The following is a 23,360-nucleotide window of genomic DNA, read 5'->3' as shown; positions in this document are numbered from 1 at the left end:
TCATTTGCTGGTTTTGCAGCTTTTTTCTTCTTGAAGTGAAAGTGTCCAGAATGATACTAACTGGATATATTTCATGAGCTTCATTGAGTCACTCGGCTTTCTAATTGAAAACAGTCAAATTTGATGAATTTTGATGGACATTCACCTGAGAATCAGCTGCAGCATTTAGTGCTTTTTATTTCTAATGGACTAACACACATTGTTCCAAAGAAGTACTGCGAGAGAGGGATGGTTTCACCCACATGCCGAGTTGTCAGTCGTGGCTGTGTGACTATCTTCTGGCTGGGATGATATGGTGGGCAGAATATTAAAATGCTATGAAAATCACAAATACTTCAAGGTATTTGCTGTTAGTTGAGCCATAGCAAGGGCTATCTTTGTCCCTGCTGCCCAGTGTTGCTATGGTCAGTGGAGAGGCCCTTCAAAATTTCAATGAGCCAAAAAAAAGCGTAAGTAAAGCTGTCACGTGCGTACCAGCTGCTGGCCATGCTATGCCACAGCCAATCTCCGCTTCTCCTCCAGGTGGACTTCCCAGTAGATGCCGGGGAACTTGCCAAAATTGTGTACAAACCCTCCGGCTGGAAAATCAGTTGGACATCGGGACACTTTGTCCTGCCATGCCGCACAATTGCTGGTGTAATAGCTGAGGATAGATTCCAGACATTCGCCAGTTCTGACGAAGGGTCGCCGACCTGAAACGTTAACTCTGTTTCTCTCCACGGGTGCTGCATGACCCACTGAGATTTGCAGCATTCTCGGTTTTTGTTTCAGATTCCAGACTGGTTGTGCAGCAGAGGAATCCCAAGACCGAGCAAAGGCATGGGCGTGCTTTTAAAAGCAGCCTCTTCCTCTACAAATCAAGCCACCTAACTTTACAAAGCAGCTGGTTTCGACAATTTGACTCTTGCTAACTGTGTTACAAATGAAAATTCACAATCGGCACAGACTTGACCATTAATGGCCAGGAACTTTCACTATCCCATGAAATTTTAAAGAACTACACGATGAGCTTTGGTTACATAGGAATTGCAAGACGGAGTTCTGTCTTGTCGCCCTTGACCATCCTGGTTGCCACATTTTATAGGAAAATACAGGTTTTCCGTGAAAGTTCAAGAATTGCTAACCTTGAACAGGAGATCTACACGTAGACATGTCTTGCTACTGCTGACTTTCAGTATGTTGTATAGATACACAGGCGGTTATTTAGGCCAAAGGGTGAAAACTGCTAAATGGGTGTTGCACTAATGAGACCCGCCTGAATTTGGCACAGCAAATAATGGCCAGTTTAGAGCAGAGGGAGGCCAGGGACCTGTGTAGAATGGAAGAGCCTGGGATGGTACCAGTGTAGTTTAGCAATGGATGGAGCCAGAGCTCAGCGGGGATATAATTGAGTGGAGGGAGGAGGAAGGAGAATGCGATTCAGTGGCAGAGATCAGGGAGGCAGGAGGTGAGGATTGGGACACAGGTGAGCTGGGGATGCCGGGATATGCTGTGGGTCTGACGTGGCGGTCAATAATCATCCCATTTCTCTTCCACTATTTAGTCCATACTTCACTATATAGTCTACAAATATACACTATTACCTACAGCCTTAATTTGTATTTCCGCCTAATTGCTAGCTACGTATTGAACATAAGAACATAAATAGGAGCAGGAGTAGGCCATATGGCCCCTCGAGACTGCTCTGCCATTCAATAAGATCACGGCTGATCTGATCATGGACTCGGCTCCACTTCCCTGCCTGCTCCCCAGAACCCCTTATTCTCTTATAGTTTAAGAAACTGTCTAGCTCTGTCTTAAATTTATTCAATGTCCCTGCTTCCATAGCTGAGAAATTTCTCCCCATCTCTGTTTTAAATGGGCGATCCCTTATTCTAAGATCATGCCATCTAGTTCTAGTCTCCCCCATCAATGGAAACATTCTCTCTGCATCTACTTGTCAAGCCCCCCTCATAATCTTAAAGGTTTTGATAAGATCACCTCTCATTCTTCTGAATTCTAATGAGTAGGGGCCCAACCTACTCAGCCTTTCCTCATAAGTTAACCCCCTCATCCCCAGAATCAACCCAGTGAACCTTCTCTGAACTGCCTCCAAAGCAAGTATATCCTTTCATAAATATGGAAACGAAAACTGCACGCAGTATTCCAGGTGTGGTCTCACCAATACCCTGTATAACTGTAGCAAGAATTCCCTGCTTTTATACTCCATCCCCTTTGCAATAAAGGCCAAGATACCATTGGCCTTCCTGATCACTTGCTGTACCTGCATACTATCCTTTTGTGTCTCATGCACAAGTTCCTCCAGGCATTTTGTATTGGCATAGTGATTCACTTCATTGGACTTGTTTTTTGTTTGTTGTAGTTCAGCTTCTGAAAATCTTTCCCAGATCAGATTTTTTTAAAGCATGCCATCTGTTTCAACCTGTTAAACTGAAATTGCAGGATGCAGCCTTTTCTTTGATTCATACTCTCTCCAATACTCTAATCCAATGTCAAGATTGTAGCAACTTGAAGTTGAGCTGACAGTTTGATGAAAGGGAACAAGTTCAAGTTCAGTTAACAATAAACTGTCAGTAGCACTCAGCCAACTCTTGATGTGAATTAACTTTGTAATTTTTTTTTTAAAAAACCATCTTTTATAAAAGGAATGCATTATAATGAGATGGTTTTGATGGTAGAGGTCTTGGTTTAAGGTCTCCTCCAAAAGATGTCGGGTCTAACGGATCAGTCTCCCTCCATACTGCACTGGAGGGGTCACTGAGATTCTGTGCTGAAGTCTCTGGAATAGGACGTTAAAATCAGGCCCCATCTGTCCTCTTCAGTGGACATGAGCTCATGACACTATATTTGAAGGAGTCCAGGTGTCTTTGCCTACATTTAACCCTAAGTGTTCCTAACTACTATGTGTGCGGGAAGTGTATCCAGCTGCAGCTCCTGTCAGACCGCATTGTGGCACTGGAGCTGCACATGGATTCACTCTGGAGCATCCGCAATGCTGAGGATGTCGTGAATAGCATGTTTAGTGAGTTGGTCACACCGCAGGTAAGGGTTACATTGGCAGATAGGGGACCATCAGGCAGAGCAGTAAGGCAGGTAGTGCAGGGGTCCCCTGCGGCCATCTCCCTCCAAAACAGATACACCGCTTTGGATACTGTTGGGGGAGATGGCTCATCAGGGGAAGACAGCAGCAGCCAAGTTCATGGCACCATGGGTGGCTCTGCTGCACAGGAGGGTAGGAAAGAATGGGAGAGCTACAGTGGTAGGGGATTCTATTGTCAGGAGAATAGATAGGCATTTCTGCGGCCGCAATCGATACTCCAGGATGGTATGTTGCCTCCCTGGTGCAAGGGTTGAGGATGTCTTGGAGTGGCTGCAGGGCATTCTGGAGGGGGTGGGTGGTGAACAGCCAGTTGTCGTGGTGCATATAGGTACCAACAATATAGGTAAAAAAAACTGGATGAAGTCCTACAAGCTGAATTTAGGAAGCTAGGAGTTAAATTAAAAGGTAGGACCTCAAAGATCGTAATCTCCGGATAGCTACCAGTAGCACGTGCTAGTTAGAGTAGAAATAGCAGGATAGTTAAGGTGAATACGTGGCTTGAGGAATGGTGCAAGAGGGAGGGATTCAAATTCCTGGGACATTGGAACTGGTTCTGGGAGATGTGGGACCAGTGCAAACCAGTTGGTCTGCACCTGGGCAGGACCGGAACCAATGTCCTCGGAGGAGTGTTTGCTAGTGCTGTTGGGGAGGGGTTAAACTAATATGGCAGGGGGATGGGAATCTATGCAGGGAAACAGAGGGAAGTAAAATGGGGGTAGAAGCAAAAGGTAGAAAGATGAGGAAAAATACAGGGAAGAGAAATCAATGGGCCACATTACAACAAAAATCTAAAAGGACAAAGTGTTTAAAAAAAACAAGCCTGAAGGCTCTGTCTCAATGCGAGAAGCATTCATAAGAAGGTGGATGAATTACCTGCGCAGATAGCTGTTAACGGATATGATGTAATTGGGATTACGGAAACATGGCTCCAGGGTGACCAAGGCTGGGAACTCAACATCCAGGGGTATTCAACATTCAGGAAGGATAGATAGAAAGGAAAAGGAGGTGGGTTAGAGCTGCTGGTTAAAGAGGAGATGAATGCAATAGTAAGGAAGGACATTAGCTTGGATGATGTGGAATCTGTATGGGTGGAGCTGCGGAACACCAAAGGGCAGAAAATGCAAGTGGGAGTTGTGTACAGACCACTAAATGGTAGGGAGGTTGGGGATGGCATCTAACAGGAAATTTGGGATGCGTGCACTAAAGGTACAGCAGTTATCATGGGTAACTTTAATCTACATATAGATTGGGCTAACCAAACTGGCAGCAATATGGTGGAGAAGGATTTCCTGGTGTGTATAAGGCATGGTTTTCGAAACCGATATGTAGAGAGCAGGCCATCCTAGACTGGGTGTTGTGTAATGAGAGGATTAATTAGCAATTTGGTCGTGCGAGGCCCCTTGGGGAAGAGTGACTATGATATGGTAGAATTCTTCATTAAGTTGGAGAGTGACACAGTTAATTCAGAGACTAGGGTCCAGAACTTTAAAGAAAGGTAACTTCGATGGTATGAGACGTGAATTGGCTAGAATAGACTGGCGAGTGATACTTAAAGGGTTGACAGTGGATAGGCAACGGCAAACATTTAAAGATCACATGGATGAACTTCAACAATTGTACATCCCTGTCTGGCATAAAAATAAAACGGAAACCTTGGCTAACTTGGGAACTTAAGGACAGTGTTAAATCCAAGGAAGAGGCATATAAATTGGCCAGAAAAAGTAGCAAACCTGAGGACTGGGAGAAATTTAGAATTCAGCAGAGGAGGACAAAGGGTTTAATTAAGAGGGGGAATTAGAATATGAGAGAGCTTGCAGGGAACATAAAAACTGACTGCAAAAGCTTCTATAGATATGTGAAGAGAAAAAGATTAGTGAAGACCAATGTAGGTCCTTTGCAGACAGAATCAGCGGAATTTATAATGGGGAACAAAAAAATGGCAGACCAATTGAACAACTACTTTGGTTCTGTCTTCACCTAAGAGACAAACATAACCTGCCGGAAATACTAGGGGACCGAGGGTCTAGAGAGAAGGTGAAACTGAAGGAAATCCTTATTAGTCAGGATATTGTGTTGGGAAATTGATGGGATTCAAGGCTGATAAATCCCAGGGCCTGATAGTCTGCATCCCAGAGTACTTAAGGAAGTGACCCTAGAAATAGTGGACGCATTGGTGGTTATTTTCCAACATTCAATAGACTCTGGATCAGTTCCTATGGATTGGAGGGTAGTAATGTAACCCCACTTTTTTTTAAAAAGGAGGGAGAGAGAAAACAGGGAATTATAGACCGATTAGCCTGACATCAGTAGTGGGGAAAATGTTGGAATCAATTATTAAAATGTAATAGCAGTGCATTTGGAAAGCAGTGACAGGATCGGTCCAAGTCAGCATGGATTTATGAAGGGGAAATCATGCTTGACAAATCTTCTATAATTTTTTGAGGATGTAACTAGTAGAGTGGACAAGGGAGAACCAGTGGATGTGGTGTATTTGGACTTTCAAGGCTTTTGACAAGGTCCCACAAGAGATTAGTGTGCAAAATCAAAACACATGGTATTGGGGGTAATGTATGGACGTGGATAGAGAACTGGTTGGCAGAAGGAAGCTAAGAGTAGGAATAAACGGGTGTTTTCCAGAATGTCAGGCAGTGACTAGTGGGGTACTGCAAGGTTCAGTGCTGGGACCCCAGCTATTTACAATATACATTAGTGACTTAGATAAAGGGATTGAGTGTAATATCTCCAAGTTTGCAGATGAAACTAAACTGGGTGGCAGTGTGAGCTGTGAGGAGGATGCTAAGACGTTGCAGGGTGACTTGGACAGGTTAGGTGAGTGGGCAAATGCATGGCAGATGCAGTATAATGTAGATAAATGTGGTGTTATCCACTTTGGTGGCAAAAACAGGAAGGCAGAATATTATCTGAATGGTGACAGATTAGGCAAAGGGGAGGTGCAATGAGACCTGTGTGTCATGGTTCATCAGTCATTGAAAGTTGGCATGCAGGTACAACAGGTAGTGAAGAAGGCAAATAGCATATTGGCCTTCAGAGCAAGAGGATTTGAGTATCGGAGCAGGGAAGTTTTGCTGCAGTTGTACAGGGCCTTGGTGAGGCCACACCTGGAGTATTGTGTGCAGTTTTGGTCTCCTAATCTGAGGAAGGATATTCTTGCTATTGAGGAAGTGCAGCGAAGGTTCACCAGGATGGCAGGACTGACATATGAAGAAAGACTGGATCGACTGGACTTTTATTCACTGGAATTTTTGAAGAATGAGATGGAATCTCTTAGAAACATATAAAATTCTGACGGGATTGGACAGGTTAGATGCAGGAAGAATGTTGCCGCTGTTGGGGAAGTCCAGAACCAGGGGTCAGAGTCTAAGGATAAGGGATAAGCCATTTAGGACCGAGATGAGGAGAAACTTCTTCACTCAGAGTTGTGAACCTGTGGAATTCTCGACCACAGAACTTTGTTGAAGCCAGTTCGTTAGATATATTCAAAAGGAAGTTAGATGTGGCCCTTACGGCTAAATGGATCAAGGTGTATGGAGAGAAAGCAGGAATGGGGTACTGAAGTTGCATGATCAGCCATGATCATATTGAATGGTGGTGTAGGTTCGAAGGGCCGAATGGCCTGCTCCTGCACCTATTTTCTGTGTTTCTAAATCTACACTACGTTAAGGTTACTGCATGTGGAAACTTGCTGTGCAAATATTGTCTGTCCCGTTTACCTACAACACTGACTACACTTCAAAAGTACTTCATTGGCTATGAAGTGCTTTGGGTCATCCTGTGTAAGGTGCTATATAAATGCAAGTTATTTCACTCTTATTTCTGAGAACAAAACATGCACATTGGAATTCATTGTGTATTCAAGGACTTAGAGAAAACTTGTCTTCTATATTGAGAGAAAAGAAAGAACTTGCATTTATATAGCGCCTTTCATGACCTGAGAATGGCTGAAAGTGCTTTACAGCCAATGAAGTACTTTTTGAAGTGTAGTCACTGTTGTAATGTAATGTAGGAAACACGGTAGCCAATTTGCGCACAGCAAGCTCCCATGACAGAAACGTAATAACGACCAGGTAATCTGTTTTAGTGATGCTTGTTGATGGATAAAAATTGACTAGTACACAGGGATAACTCCCCTGCTCTGCTTCGAAATACATGATTGTTTACATCCACCGGGATAAATTGCATTAAATCCATGAACAGTGCTTGAGATGGTTGTCTTCCTTAATTAAACTTCAATAAAATGAGAAAACAAATCAGATTTTGGGCTGAAATTTTAATTTCTGAAGATAAATTAATGTCCTGGAATACTTTTATATGAACTTTTATTTTTGATTTACTTGTGAAAAGTGATCATGTCTTGTTTTATATTCTTCATAATCTGGAAAGAGCACCATGTTTACAGGTTTTGTTGAGGTGGGACTGCTGCTAATTGCACCAATAACAGGAAGCAGATGGCTCAAGAGATTTGTCCACTGCTATCTAGTACACTTGGCAGGAAAGCTGAATGAGGATCCTAGATAGCTGGTGAACAGATGGAGGACATGTGAGTTACACTGTGATATGACTACCCTCCTAGCACACCAGGAGCCCTTCTCAATGCTGCTCTCCGGCAGTGTGTTGCAGAAGGTGAAACTGTAGCAATAAAAGGGACAGGCTATGCACGTTCCGGAGAATGGATTCCACACATTGCACCAGAGGTCAATGTGCTCCAGGCAACTCCTTACTTGTAACCTGGGAGGACAGACGCACCAACGCTGGCGTCCTCGACCAGGCCAACGTCCCCAGCATTGAAGCACTGACCACACTTGATCAGCTCCACTGGGCGGGCCACATTGTCCGCATGCCAGACACGAGACTCCCAAACCAAGTGCTCTACTCGGAACTCCATCACAGCAAATGAGCCAAAGGTGGACAGAGGAAACGTTACAAGGACACCCTCAAAGCCTCTCTGATAAAGTGCAACATCCCCACTGACACCTGGGAGTACATGGCCTAAGACCACCCTAAGTGGAGGAAGTGCACCCGGGAGGGCGCTGAGCACCTCGAGTCTCGTCGCAGAAAGCATGCAGAAACCAAGCGCAGGCAGCGGAAGGAGCGTGCGGCAAACCAGACACCCCACCCACCCTTTCCTTCAACCACTGTCTGTCCCACCTGTGACAGGGTCTGTGGCTCTCGTATTGGACTGTTCAGCCACCTAAGGACTCGCCTCGGGAGTGGAAGCAAGTCTTCCTCGATTCCGAGGGACTGCCTATGATGATGACATGTAACCAATGAAATGTCCTATTGGTTTTCTAGAAATTGCTAGTTCTTAATGTCTTAGCATACATCTTCATGATTTATGCCCATATTTTCTATTAGTCTTTTGGTAGGTGGTCTATTAATTTTGAATAATCGTTTCATTGGGAAGAAATAAGACAAGATATCTGTCACGGCTTATTAACTTTTTTCGATAAATAGTGGAGGAGTTCAATTATTTAATCTTTAGCCTGAATATCTTGGTTTATACCCTTACCTATATTTGAATGTTTTCAACGAGCGTGTGCTGAAATGGCTGACAGACTAAATTGAAGGCAATCCCTTTCACTGCTTCTTCAAAGACTGCAAAATAATTTATCGTTGTTTAAATATAACCTCAATTGCTGTTAATGCCTCTGGAGATTAACGGCCCTCAAAATACAAAGAGCGTAAATGTCACAATTTGTTAAATGTAGTTGGGCCATTAATGCAGCTGTGTTAGCAACAGGCCAACTTCATCCCAGCCGGTGTACCTGGGCCAGAGCAACACGCAGTGCCTTGTGTACCTGGGCCAGAGCAACACGCAGTGCCTTGTGTACCTGAATCGCCAGTGATCGGCTGAGCTGTGACGTTGGAACAGTCTGTGAATGTTTCCTTTGACAGTTGTGAATCCTCAGGAAATCATTTTTTTTCCTTTCAAAGCCTATTGCTGCACATGACGATGACAGCAAGTGTACATTTGAAATATTGAAGGTTCCTGTATCTGAAATTACGACTGATTTTAATGTAACAGTCAAAAAATCCATTTACATGACCTTTTTGCAACTCTGCTTTTCTCCAGTATAACTTCATTAAATAAATGTCACTCCTCAACTGAGTGTGGGACAGAAAAGGAACAAAATTCAGCCCTAAAGCTCCGGAAGAGAATAAAGCAATGTTTTCAGGATTGCAGGGAAGCCTATAGTGTAATGTGCTTCCTCTCCATGGAGCTTGCCCAATTAACGGTACGCAGCATCGATTTTACAATCCGGAGACCCATGGTGCAAGAAGCCATCCACACATTGGACGTCCGGTAAATCGGACTGTGGTCCATCTAACATCGTTCACTATTGTTTTGTGGCGGGTAATTTAAGCCACTCTGTAGGTTTGTTGCCGGAAATGTGCCAGAGCTTCAATGAACTATCGTAAGGCATAGAAATGGAGCCCGCCCATGTTCTTGGGCCAGGATTGAGCTGGGAATGCACATTTTGGGATGGACCTGAAACTTCCTACTTTCACATAATTTAAAAAAAAAATTGTGGGAGGGGGGAACTTTTTTTTCCAAAAAGATGTCTATGCAAAGCCTAAACTGGCCAAATATTGTCTCTCAATTTACTGGAAAATTCGCTGCAATCTCCACATTTACAATAATAGAACAGTGAAAAACTTTTTTAAAAAATAGGAAATATGAAATATTAGTTCAGGGAGCTACATGGCATCTTACTGAGGTCTCTAGCTGTCGGCAAGTACTGTTCAATTTAATGATGGGGATTGCTTTTGTAAATGCCCCCAATCTTTTACATGGCTGGCATTGTACAAGGTGAAAGAAAGCAGGCATGCCAGGGCAGCCACCCAGTGGTGGCAGGGTGACTTGGACAGGTTAGGTGAGTGAGCAAATACATGGCAGATGCAGTATAATGTAGATAAATGTGAGATTATCCACTTCGGTGGCAAAAACAGGAAGGCAGAATATTATCAGAATGGTGAAAGATTAGTAAAATAGGAGGTGCAACGAGACCTGGGTGTCTTGGTACATCAGTCATTAAAAGTTGGCATGCAGGTACAGCAGACGATGAAGAAGGCAAATGGTATGTTGGCCTTCATAGCGAGGGCATTTGAGTATAGGAGCAGGGAGGTCTTACTGCAGTTGTACAGGGCCTTGGTGAGGCCACACCTGGAATATTGTGTACAGTTTTTGTCTCCTAATCTGAGGAAGGACATTCTTGCTATTGAGGGAGTGCAGCCAAGGTTGACCAGACTGATTCCCGGGATGGCAGGACTGACATATGAGGAAAGACTGGATCGACTAGGCTGATATTCACTGGAATTTAGAAGAATGAGAGGGGATCTCATAGAAACATATAAAATTCTAATGGGATTGGACAGGTTAGATGCAGGAAGAATGTTGAGGAAATCCAGAACTGGGGTCACAGTCTAAGGATAAGGGGTATGGCATTTGGGACCGAGATGAGGAGAAACTTCTTCACTCAGAGTTGTGAACCTGTGGAATTCTCCACCACAGAGTTGTTGAGGCCAGTTCATTGGATATAGTCAAAAGGGAGTTAGATATGGCTAAAGGGATCAAGGGGTATGGAGAGAAAGCAGGAATGGGGTACTGAAGTTGCATGGTCATATTGAATGGTGGTGCAGGCTCGAAGGGCGAATGGCCGATTCCTGCACCTATTTTCTATGGCACTATACATAGAACCATAAACAATGTGCGGCTCTGGTGCAACTATCTAGCGGACCATGAAGACATGCTCTACAAGCTCCTGTTGCAATGGCGTCCGATGCTAACCTGCACCTTTTGGGACGGCACTGTCACTTCCGCTCGGTCACATCCTCCTCGATTTTGTTTCACTGCCGCCTTCTGTCGGGCATCAACCAATACTGTCTTCTGGGAAGGGTTGCAACACACCAATCCTCATGGTACCCTGTCTTATTTAACAGTCGCTCCATTTCCGGGGGGTACAGCAGTATAGTGGTTGTTACTGGACTATCTGGAATTTAAAGAAAAATGTAATGGTGACAGTGAAACTACCGGATTGTTGTAAAAACCCACCTAATGTTCACCAATGTCCTTTAGGGAAGGAAATCTGCCAGCAGGCCTGCTCTACTGATCCAAGGCGAGAGTTCAAATCCCACCACGGCAGCTGGGGAATTTAAATTCAATTCATTAAGTAAATCTTCAATAACAAGCGAGTAACAGTCATGGTGACCGTGGAACTACTGGATTGTCATTAAAAACCCATCTGGTTCACTAATGTCCTTACCTGGTCTGGCCTATGTGATTCCCAACCCACAGCGATGTGGGCGACTCTTTACAGCTGCCAATTCAGAGGCAGTTAAGAAGTCTCACGGACTGCAGCGGTTCAAGGCAGTTCATCACGTCAAGGGCAATTAGGGATGGGCAATAAATGCCGGCCTTGCCAGTGACATCCACATCCCATGAACGCATATATAAAGAAAATTCACCGGCCTTCAAACAGGGTTCAGGTGCTATGCTGCTTAGTGACGACTTTTCCTGCTGCCACCATTTATCATACCAACCACTAATTCGCCACTCTCTGCTATCGAGGATTGAAATATCCATTTCAAGTATTTACTGCCCTTTTAAAAGCGGATAACATTTGACACCTATTCATGACCGCTTACCTTTTAATTGAGCACATCCCTTTAATTTAACCAGCAGCGCTATAGAGCTGCTGTATGCAATTCCCCCGCCCCCTGCCCCCGGCTCACCTCCACCCCACTCTCCGCCTTTTGATGATCTCCCAGTTCCACATCTCCTATGGGCTGGGAGCTCATTGTATATTATTGGGACAACGTCGGGGAAATTCCATTGGCTTGTTCCAACCTGAAAATGGTTACTATAAAGTTCACCGATCTGTTATTTGGCAATTTGTTTTAACTTACAGAAAATCTACTCTATTTTTGATAGAATTGTCATTCGAGATGTCAATGATTTGTTGAAGATTATTTTTGTGCGAGCCTTGGCAGTTAGTCAGCATTGTATTCATTGTGGGTGTGTGGTGGGCTCACGGGTCCACCATTCAATGATCATTGCTGATCAACGACCCACCTTTGCCCCATGTCCCTTAAAACCTTGAGTTACTGGATAGTAAACACTGGTAGGAACCTTGCCTGATTTCCTCTCCTCTCTCTCCACCGCCACCTGGGCCACTGAGGCCAATTATTGCATTTCTACCACTGTCCCAGCTGGGATCAGCTAACTCCATACACTCTCTGAGATCAATCCTGCAATGTTCCAGCTGCGTGTGGCTAAACCTGCTGAAGCATCCCTGCACACACAAGCTGAGCAAACAACTTTCTAGTTACTTGCTGATCGTTGTCACAAATAGCTCATTGTCACGGTCATATTATTTATTTTCTCCATATTGGAAATGTACCACTACCACTGTTATTTTAACTGAATTATTTTATATTTTAATGGCAGATTCTTGGCTGATCACCAGACTGCGACTCTATTGGACTGCGTTTTTACAAGCAAGATTGTTAGTAAGTGTTCTTATTCAGAATGAGCTGTCCCAATTTAAAGCTCAATAAAATTATTTTAAAAGCATGATATTTAAGTAGCTGCTAAGTTCTGATCAATGGTTTGTTTTGCACCCTGGTGGTATAAGGGCAGTACAGTCGTTGCTCAATATGTAAACGCGGTGAGATTAAGTAAGGTGGGTGGAGGCTAATGTGGAGCATAAACACCAGCACAAACTTGGACCATCATAGAAACATCGAAAATAGGTGCAGGAGTAGGCCATTCGGCCCTTCGAGCCTGCACCACCATTCAATGAGTTCATGGCTGATCATTCCCGCAGTACCCCTTTCCTGCTTTCTCTCCATACCCCTTGATCCCTTTAGCCATAAGGGCCATAGCTAACTCCCTCTTGAATATATCCAATGAACTGGCATCAACAACTCTCTGCGGCAGGGAATTCCACAGGTTAACAACTCTCTGAGTGAAGAAGTTTCTCCTCATCTCAGTCCTAAATGGCTTACTCTTTATCCTTAGACTGTGTCCCCTGGTTCTGGACTTCCCCAACATCGGGAACAATCTACCCGCATCTAACCTGTCCAGTCCCATCAGAAACTTGTATGTTTCTATGAGATCCCCTCTCATCCTTCTAAATTCCAGTGAATACAGGCCCAGTTGATCCAGTCTCTCCTCATATGTCAGTCCAGCCATCCCGGGAATCAGTCTGGTGAACCTTCGCTGCACTCCCTCAATAGCAAGAATGTCCTTCCTCAGATTAGGAGACCAAAACTGAACACAATATTCCAGGTGAGACCTCACCAAGGCCCTGTACAACTGCTGTAAGACCTCCCTGCTCCTATACTCAAATCCCCTAGCTATGAAGGCCAACATACCATTTGCCTTCTTTACCGCCTGCTGTACCTGCATGCCAACTTTCAATGACTGATGAACCATGACACCCAGGTCTCGTTGCACCTCCCCTTTTCCTAATCTGCCACCATTCAGATAATATTCTGTCTTTGCATTTTTGCCCCCAAAATGGATAACCTCACATTTATCCACATTATACTGCATCTGCCATGTATTTGCCCACTCACCTAACCTGTCTTAGTCACCCTGCAGCCTCTTAGCATCCCCCCTCACAGCTCACACTGCCACCCAGTTTAGTGTCATCTGCAAACTTGGAGATATTACACTTAATTCCTTCATCCAAATCATTGTAAAGAGCTGGGGTCCCAGCACTGAGCCCTGCGGCACTCTACTAGTCACTGCCTGCCATTCTGAAAAGGACCCGTTTATTCCGACTCTCTGCTTTCTGTCTGCCAACCAGTTCTCTATCCACGTCAGTATATTACCCCCAATACCATGTGCTTTGATTTTGCACACCAATCTCTTGTGTGGGACCTTGTCAAAAGCCTTTTGAAAGTCCAAATACACCACATCCACTGGTTCTCCCTTGTCCACTCTACTAGTTACATCCTCAAAAAATTCCAGAAAATTTGTCAAGCATGATTTCCCTTCATAAATGCATCGTTCGGCAGAATGGCCAGTCTGTGCTGTAAATACTATAATACTGAAAGCACTTTGCACAGAAATAGATCCAGTATTGGTTAAAATTATTCGAGAACAAGCAGTACTTGTATCCAATCGTTGTGGGCCGCAAAGTTCAAGTTCATTTCCTGGAAATAATTTTGCATCAAACGTAGTAACAAATACTTTTAAGTAAAAGCTCTTATAGGCTTGGGCTCACTACTCACTAACTGCAATATCTTAACATATTTTTGTTGTAATTGCAAGGCAATCCAGATGAATTCAGAATTATTCAACTCCGCCTCTGCGCATCATAACTAACACCTGTAGTAATGTGCAAAATTAAACTGATTTCCATCTAAGTATCTAAGCACTCAGCAGGGATGCAATCCCTCCTTCCTTGGCCTATTTGACTGGCTTTCTAAGCTTTCTTCTTGAGATTTTTACCCATCACGATGGAAGTTAAAAAAACAATTTTTCTCCTGACTACTTTTGAATTTGATAATCAAACTAATATTTTTAATAAGCAATTGGGATAGAATTGGCCAATTTATACAAGTGGCATTTGAAGATGATGGGAGAAGCACTAAAATCAGTTGTTCTGTCTCTCCACAATTTGAGTTATGAAGGGCATGGCAGCTTGTTTACTTGCTCAAATTCTTGCTTTTTTAGAATGGGTTAGAAAAATAATTCTATAGAAGTGAAACTCTTTCCCCCTTCATTGGCATATATCATACATGTTTAGACACTTTTTTTAAACTGCAGTTTTAATAACTAGGTATTTTTTCAGAAGAACCATTTTGAACGTGCAAACATTCTTTGTATAAATATATGACCGGCACCTATTTACAGTAACACTTCGATCTTTAGAATAATGAGGCAACTTCACATCTTGTCCCTTCAACCTATTAAATGAATCTTTACAGACATGCTACACAAGCAATGATTTATTTTAACACAAGGTTTGCATATTGATGTGGATGTGGAGAAGTGTGTATTGTTACTGCTGCAACGAAATACAACGGCCTAATGTTTGCAAAGTGCTCCTGTGATTGAGAACATAATGGTAATGAGACCTACAATTAGTGAGACAAAAGGCCGGTGTTTACAGTAACCAGTGCCATAGTTGGGTCCAAACACTAAAGCTCATGTTACAAAGTTGTTGCACGCAGGGCGGCTTTTAGTCTTTCCCTGAGGAAATATTCGGGTCATTTACTGCCTGATGCTCAATGCAAATAAGCAGGGCTCTTGGAGAGGCTAAGTTAATCATCCTTTCTAAAGCACAAGATGAATTGCACAGCTATCCATGTAGTGCATAACATTTAGGTGTCCGCTGTGGCTCAGTGGGTAGCCCACACCTCAGTCAGAAAGTTGTCGATTCAAGTCGCACTCCAATGATTGAGCAGAAAATCGAGGCCAACACCTCAGGCCAGTACTGCTGGAGTGCCATTTTTTGGATGAGACATTAAACTGCGACCATGTCTGCCCTCCAAGGTGAACGTAAAAGATCCCAAAGCAATATTTGAAGAAGAGCAGGGGAGTACTCCCCAGTGATCTGGCCAATATTTATCCCTCAACCAACCTCACTAAAGCAGATTATCCAGTCATTGTCACATTGCAGTTTCTGGGATCTTGCTCTGTGCAAATTAGCTGCTGCATTTCCTACATTTCAAAAGTACTTCATTGGCTGTAAAGCGCCTTGGGACATACTAGTGCCACATAAGTACAAGTCTTTCACTTTTATGTCCATTGCCTCCAATGTCCTCGACGTTAGTGTCCTCGACCAGGCCAACATCCCCAGCATTGAAGCACTGACCACACTCGATCAGCTCCGCTGGGCAGGCCACATCGTTCGCATGCCAGACATGAGACTCCCAAAGCAAGTGCTCTACTCGGAACTCCTTCATGGCAAACGAGCCAAAGGTGGGCAGAGGAAATGTTACGAGGACACCCTCAAAGCCTCCCTGATAAAGTGCAACATCCCCACCGACACCTGGGGGTCCCTGGCCAAAGACTGCCCTAAGTGGAGGAAGTGCATCCTGGAGGGTGCTGAGCACCTCGAGTCTCATCACCGAGAGCATGCAGAAACTAAACGCAGGCAGCGGAAGGAGCGTGCGGCAAACCAGTCCCACCCACCCCTCCCCTCAATGACTATCTGTCCCATCTGTGACGGGTCTGTGTTTCTCGTATTGGACTGTTCAGCCACCTAAGGATTCATTTTTAGAGTGGAAGCAAGTCTTCCTCGATTTCGAGGGACTGCCTATGATGATGATAAGTGATGTCACCAATGCACTGAATATGAGAAAAACACCCAACAAATCAAGCAACTGGATGTTCTACTGGATATATAACTTTTTAAAAAAAACGCAATTAAACGCCCACCCACCCATTGATTGACCATTACTCCTCCTTGTGAAACATGGACAGTTTGCATATATAAGTAATTAATATTAAGAGCCCCACTGTGGGGCAACCATCATACCTCCAGACTAAACAGCCCAATAATAAATAGGTAGCAAGGACAACCTAATTCTAAGCTTGCCTGTTCGAGGTGTGGAACCATTGTTGATATGTTAAGTGTGACCTGCCATCTGTAATTCAAATGTGAATAGCATCATTATAATAATGGTTTCCAAAGTGGGAATTAGGTGTGCATTGGTTATGTAGTCATCTCCGCTTGAAATGCCCCAAGGCTACAGTAAAGCAGATGCAATAATGCAGAATCTTCTATAAAATAATAATATCTGTTAAAAAGGAAAATGAGCTTTAACCGGCATGGAAAAACCCAACCAGAAGGTGATGAAGTGACATTCATCATAGGGGTAACAAATTCTATTGAGACCAAACCAATTCAGTGTTGAGATTATTGTTTTGTGTAGGCATGTGTGTAGAATGCTGCTTCTGCTGACAAGGGATAGGTAATATTGATTGCTGAATGTCTGCAATACATCTTTAAAAAACCACTCTCTAACTGGGATGGTATAGCTTATTCTGTTATGATTTCCCTGTGCATTTCGCTGATGGATTCTCGGTTTCCTCAGAAATATTTCCAATTCAATGACACTGTACATTATTTCAATTGTCATTAGTAGTTCTCACTGTATTTCATACTAACGGAAATTACTTTCTTTTGGTATTTCGAGAACTATTGGTCCGAATATTGCAGTTAAAATAATGGTGAGGCTAACCGTGCTCACTGTTTGTGGAAATCAGATAGCGACTTCCAGCAACCACACATGCGCAGTTAAAAGCGTAAATCAGGAAGGTGCTATCCTAAATTCCTGCTCCTCCAGAAGCTGTGGTATACCGGAGTGTCGTCATCTGACTCTGCATTGAAATACATGGAATGGTACCTCATAAATACAAACTAAACTCGCCAGAAAACGTTAGCTTGTCCATTTCAGTGCAAGTATCCTTTTAATAATGTGAAGTCTTAATTACTGTCAAACAACCTCTCTAGCACTGAATTAACATTTACAAGTGTGGTGTCGCATTCTTTCAGATTTTAATTATTGGTGATTTTTAAAAAAACTTTAATTTAATATTTCCTTATCTCCCCTCTCAATCCAATCTTTCTGTCCCTATTTCTTTTCAACTTTCTGTACCTGATTTGACATTGAATTCAATATTCTGACTGACACTTCCTGGTTCAGACACTGCCCTGCACCTTAACAATTCTTCTGATAGGGTCAGCGACCTGAAACATTAACTGTTTCTCTCTCCACAGACGCTGCCTGACCCGCTGAGTATTTCCAGCATTTTCTGTTCTTATTTCAGATTCCAGCATCTGCAATATTTTGCTTTATCTTCAGTCTAATTGGTTAAGGAGAGCCTTGGTTCCTTGCCCTGTTCACTTAGGTCCCAGATGCCCTGTAGAGGGCCCTGCACTTTTTGGTTGGCTGACAGCAAAATCTGGCCCATTACACGTGATGTGTGAATGGATACTACTTAGTTTTCCTTTTTGTACTCTGGGTTTGTTGTACATTTTAATTGCATACTTTGCCTGACAAAAATCCATTGATCTTCACTTCAAGTTGTCAGTTGTAAATCTCTTGTAAGGTCATTACATTCTCTGAAGCGCAATGTTTTATAAATAAATTTAGGGATTAAATTTATTTCAAGTTGAAAGAGTGAGAATAATTAAATATCGAAAGAAAGTATATTCCTCAAATGTGCCCTTGCAATGGAGGGCAAGTCAGCCCAACAGAAAAAGTATTGATTCCACTAAATATAAAAAGAAAGCGAGACTTGCATTTATATAGAGCCTTTCATGACCACCGGACATCTCAACGTGCTTTACAGCCAATTAAGTACTTTTTGGAGTGTAGTCATTGTTGTAATGTAGGAAACTCAGCAGCCAACTTGCGCACTGTAAACTCCCACAAACAGCAATGTGATAATGATCAGATAATCTGTTTTAGTGATGTTTGAGGGATGAATGTTGGCCAAGACACTGGGAGAACTCTCCTGATCATCTTTGAATACTGCAATGGAATCTTTTATGTCCACCCAAGACACAGCCTTGCCTCATCCAAAAGATGGCACCTTAGCAGCAGAGCGCTCCCTCAATATGGGATTGAAGGGCAAGCCTAGATTATGGGCCAAAAATCGTGGTCTCTACGGGTGCGTATAGTGTTGGTTCTTGGCGCGCAATGCGCATGTGCTGAGAACTGTCAATGTCTTTCGACAGTTCCAACGCATCCCCGGGAGAATGGTCTTCACGGGCAAAGATTTGGGCTATTTGCCCAACTCCTGTCTAGCGAATGTCCTTCAAACTCTTACACTTGGTAAAAGCAAGTATAAGACCAGTTTTTACCAACATAAGAGTTTTTAAAATAAAATAAAACGTTATCAATAATTTTTATAACCCTGTCCATTAAGGTAAGTTTATTTTTACCCCTATTAAAACATATGAAAAACATTTCAACAAAAACAATTTTTGTCAAACATTTAATTAAATTTCATTTCAATTAATTTTAAATGTGAAGTGCTTTCCTTTATTTATTTAAAATGTTTGTTTCATAGACATGGAAGAATGCTGCCCTGAGCTAAAGCTTGCGGCAACAAGGCAAAGTGTTGAAATTTAGGTCAATTCACCTCGGGCTACTCCTGCACACTGCCAAGCAAACTGTGCAGTTTTAAACATGGGAACCGATTGCATGTTTACTCACTTGGGCGGTGAATACTACGGAGGTGGGGAGGGTTCTGAAAAGCAAGATAGAAGAAAAAAGGAAGTAGCTAAATGTCACGGAAAAAATTAAGCCGAGCTTGTGTTTGCAAGAAAAATAGCCATATAAATGAAGAAAAACACAAATGGAAAATTTTACTTCCTATATATTTTGTAAATTAATATGAAATCTATATATTACAATTTCCATAGCTATCATCACCTAGAATTAACAATGTCATTCTACTTTTAATCTTTCTATTTAAGGCTACAAGTGGATTGAATCAATATACAGAAATCAGCAAAAACTATTGCCATTTCTAATATGTTGATTTTATTTTTCCAAGTTCCTGATACCTGTCCACAATGTATGTATATATTTGTAAAGCTGTAGAATCTCAAAATCTATATTCTACACTCCTAAAAGATGCTAAAGTCTGATTTTCTTTCATGTCTTCCTGCAGATGCTGTTGGTGTTGAGACACTTTTGGTAGAACTTGAAGCTTTTCTCATGCACCTGGAATTAAAGAACTGAGGATTGGGATAATTTCCAGCACATTGGAAACCCAGCATCAAAAGCACCAGATATCTACCCAACCCGGGGCACGATTTGCTGCTGAATTGCCATCTACAAAACCGTTCACTTCCTTCAAGCATTAAATCCCTTGATGATCATTTGTCACTAGTTTCTAGGAAATTAAAAAAGAATATGGCTAAAAAGTGGATCTGTTCATCCATTTGTCATGTAGTGATAGGTTTTCTGACTATAGGTCTAATTGAAGCCTCTCTGCAGCATAATGAATGCCCTCAGTTGTGTGTTTGTGAAATCCGGCCATGGTTCACACCACAGTCAACATACAGAGAAGCTGTCACTGTGGACTGCAATGATCTGCGGTTGACCAGAATTCCTAGCAATCTTTCTGCTGACACCCAGGTGCTCTTGCTTCAGAGCAACAATATTGGCAAGACAACTGATGAATTTGAGCAAATGTTTAATCTCACAGAGCTTGACCTCTCTCAAAATAATTTTACCAATATTCAAGATGTAGGCCTCATCAACCTTACTCAGCTCACCACTCTGCACCTAGAGGAGAACCAGATAGCAGACATGCCTGATTATTGCTTACAGGACCTCGTCAATCTCCAAGAACTGTACATAAATCACAACCAGATTAATAGCATATCTGCAAATGCCTTTTCTGGCTTAAGGAATTTGTTGAGACTTCACCTAAATTCCAACAAACTACGAGTGATTGACAGCCGTTGGTTTCAGTCTACACCTAACTTGGAGATTCTCATGATTGGAGAAAACCCTGTAATTGGCATCCTAGATATGAACTTCAAACCTCTCAACAATCTGAGGAGCCTGGTGTTAGCAGGAATGGAACTGACGGAAATCCCTGGAAATGCTTTAGTGGGATTGGATAGTCTCGAAAGTCTCTCATTCTATGATAATAAACTGGGACGAGTGCCTCAGCTTGCACTTCAGAAGGTGCCAGCCTTGAAGTTCCTTGATTTGAACAAGAACCCTGTTCATAAAATTCAAGAAGGTGACTTCAGAAACATGCTTCGCTTGAAAGAACTAGGTATTAACAATATGGTTGAGCTAGTTTCTATTGATAGATATGCGCTGGATAATCTACCTGAACTTACAAAATTGGAAGCTACAAATAACCCTAAATTGTCATACATCCATCGCTATGCATTTCGGGAAGTTCCTTCCCTTGAAAGCTTGATGCTTAATAATAATGCATTAAATGCCCTATATCAAAAGACTGTGGATAACCTCCCCAATCTACGTGAAGTAAGCATTCACAGTAACCCGATCAGGTGTGACTGTGTTATTCAATGGATGAACTCGAACAGAACAACTATTCGGTTTATGGAGCCGCAGTCGATGTTTTGTGCTATGCCACCAGAATACCGAGGGCAACAAGTCAAAGAAGTTCTCCTGCAGGAGACGGCTGAACAGTGTCTCCCAATGATTGCACATGACACCTTTCCAAATCACCTAAATGTAGATGTTGATATGACGATTTCCTTAGATTGTCGAGCTATGGCTGAGCCTGAACCGGAAATCTACTGGGTGACCCCACTCGGCAGTAAAATCACAGTAGACACCCTATCAGACAAATATAAGCTGAGCAATGAGGGAACTCTCGAAGTTTCTCACATTCGCATTGAGGACTCTGGCCGATATACTTGTGTTGCTCAGAACTCGGAAGGAGCTGATACAAGAGTTGCAACCATTCGAGTTAACGGAACCCTCCTAGATGGAACTCAGGTACTGAAAATATACGTCAAGCAATCCGAATCCCACTCTATCTTGGTTTCATGGAGAGTGAACTCCAATGTCATGACTTCCAATTTGAAGTGGTCTTCAGCCACCATGAAGATTGATAACCCTCACATTACATACACGGCAAGGGTTCCCGTTGATGTCCATGAATATAACCTGACACATCTTCAACCTGCGACAGAGTATGAGGTCTGTCTTACTGTATCGAACATCCACCAGCAGACTCAGAAATCATGTGTCAATGTTACTACAAAGGGTGTGGCATTCTCACTGGACATTTCCGACCAGGGAACCAGCACCGCTCTAGCAGCGGTAATGGGGTCAATGTTTGCCATCATTAGCATTGCCTCAATAGCTGTTTACATTGCCAAACGCCTCAAGCGGAAGAACTACCACCATTCACTGAAGAAATACATGCAGAAAACCTCCTCCATTCCCTTGAATGAGCTTTATCCACCACTTATAAATCTATGGGAAGGGGATAGTGAGAAGGAAAAAGATGGCTCTTCTGACGTGAAGCCTACACCTGTTGATACATCGAGAAGCTACTATGTGTGGTAACTCGGGAGGAATTTTGCTTCTAGTTAAAGGGAGCACAGACTATTTTTGCTTTTTTCTGCAAAAGTGAAAGTTCGGAACTTTTTTGTATCTTGACTTTGCTAACTTGTGGCAGAGCTGTGAGGACAGGTGGATATTTCAAAGACTTTTAGTATAGCGTATCGCCTTTGTTGGACATTAAAGAAAAAGGGCAGCTCCATTTATCTTGCAAAATGCCTCCGTGGCTGTGCTGATTACTTCATTCTCTCCACTGCAGAGCTCCCAATATAAACCGATGACCATGTAAATCCTCCTGTGGTTACAGCAATGATGAGCCTTCAGAGATGTGCTCATTCAGTAAAAGCTCTTTATCTTCACTATTGGCCACTGATCCACTTCCATGTTATAGTTTTTTTTAGAATCTTGAAGCTGACATATGGGACTAGAACCCTTTCATTCTTCTATTGAATGCTGTTAGCTAACTAAACTGTATTGTTGTATCAACTATCATTTGCTCTTTTTGGAATTTGAAAGCCCAAACACTTGTAAATTTTATTTGCCTTCTTTGCTTGAACTAGTTTTACAATTTACCTTAGACAAATGTGTGGTTAATATTAAAAACAATAATAGAGTAACGTGCTTTAAAATCTGCAACATAACTATATATTTTAGGTGATTTATTGAGGGACTTTAGCTGCCAGAATTTTCTGAATGTCTCTTTAACCGCATTTAGTATCTACAGTTTAAAATTATGAATTTTATCGTGAAAGTATAGTGTAAAACGAGGACAAAACTATATTAAATTACAGTTTTGATCTTGATTTTTATAGAGCTTGGAGTCTCTGATTAAAGTGTTCTTCTTTGAAGCTATGCCTATTGTCTCTGCAGATTTCCTACATCTCATTGTGACATTTGACACATTGAGGTGCTTGACCCTAATTCCGTCCTGATTGCAGGAAAATTGAAGTGCATCACTGGTAGAGTATGGCACCTAGCAACTTTAATAGATCATTGTGGATAAAAAGGTTACTGTGGAATAGGACTCTCTTGTTGTTCTGATGAAGCATCATTTTCATAATAGTTGGAACTGAGGTTAAGTAATCTTCGATCTCTTAATGCGCATAAAAATGGTGAGGGTAGGTTTTAATATTTATAGCACTGTCTTCTTGAGTGACAGGTCCAAGGGTTGGCCACTGCTTGAACCCAATAGGTTTTGGGATACCTC

The 23,360-nt window shown here is 42.5% G+C and overlaps 1 protein-coding gene across 1 annotated transcript in view; it reads left to right on the top strand.

Annotated features, from left to right (window-relative positions):
* The window catches only part of lrrn1 (leucine rich repeat neuronal 1), a 47,112-nt gene extending 24,156 nt beyond the window's left edge, over positions 1–22,956 (top strand). Inside the window, exons 2-3 of the mRNA XM_070895146.1 lie at positions 12,567–12,628; positions 19,764–22,956. Of these exons, the coding sequence (XP_070751247.1) occupies positions 20,009–22,159 (2,151 nt within the window). The 5' untranslated portion in view covers positions 12,567–12,628; positions 19,764–20,008 and the 3' untranslated portion in view covers positions 22,160–22,956. The remainder of the gene's footprint in view (positions 1–12,566; positions 12,629–19,763) is intronic.
* The last annotated feature ends 404 nt before the right edge of the window (positions 22,957–23,360 follow it).

This window comes from Pristiophorus japonicus, chromosome 12 (genome assembly GCF_044704955.1).
Source record: "Pristiophorus japonicus isolate sPriJap1 chromosome 12, sPriJap1.hap1, whole genome shotgun sequence".
Lineage (NCBI taxonomy): Eukaryota > Metazoa > Chordata > Chondrichthyes > Pristiophoridae > Pristiophorus > Pristiophorus japonicus.
The sequence above is the reverse complement of the archived record's forward strand: the minus strand, read 5'-3'. Positions and strand labels throughout refer to the sequence as shown.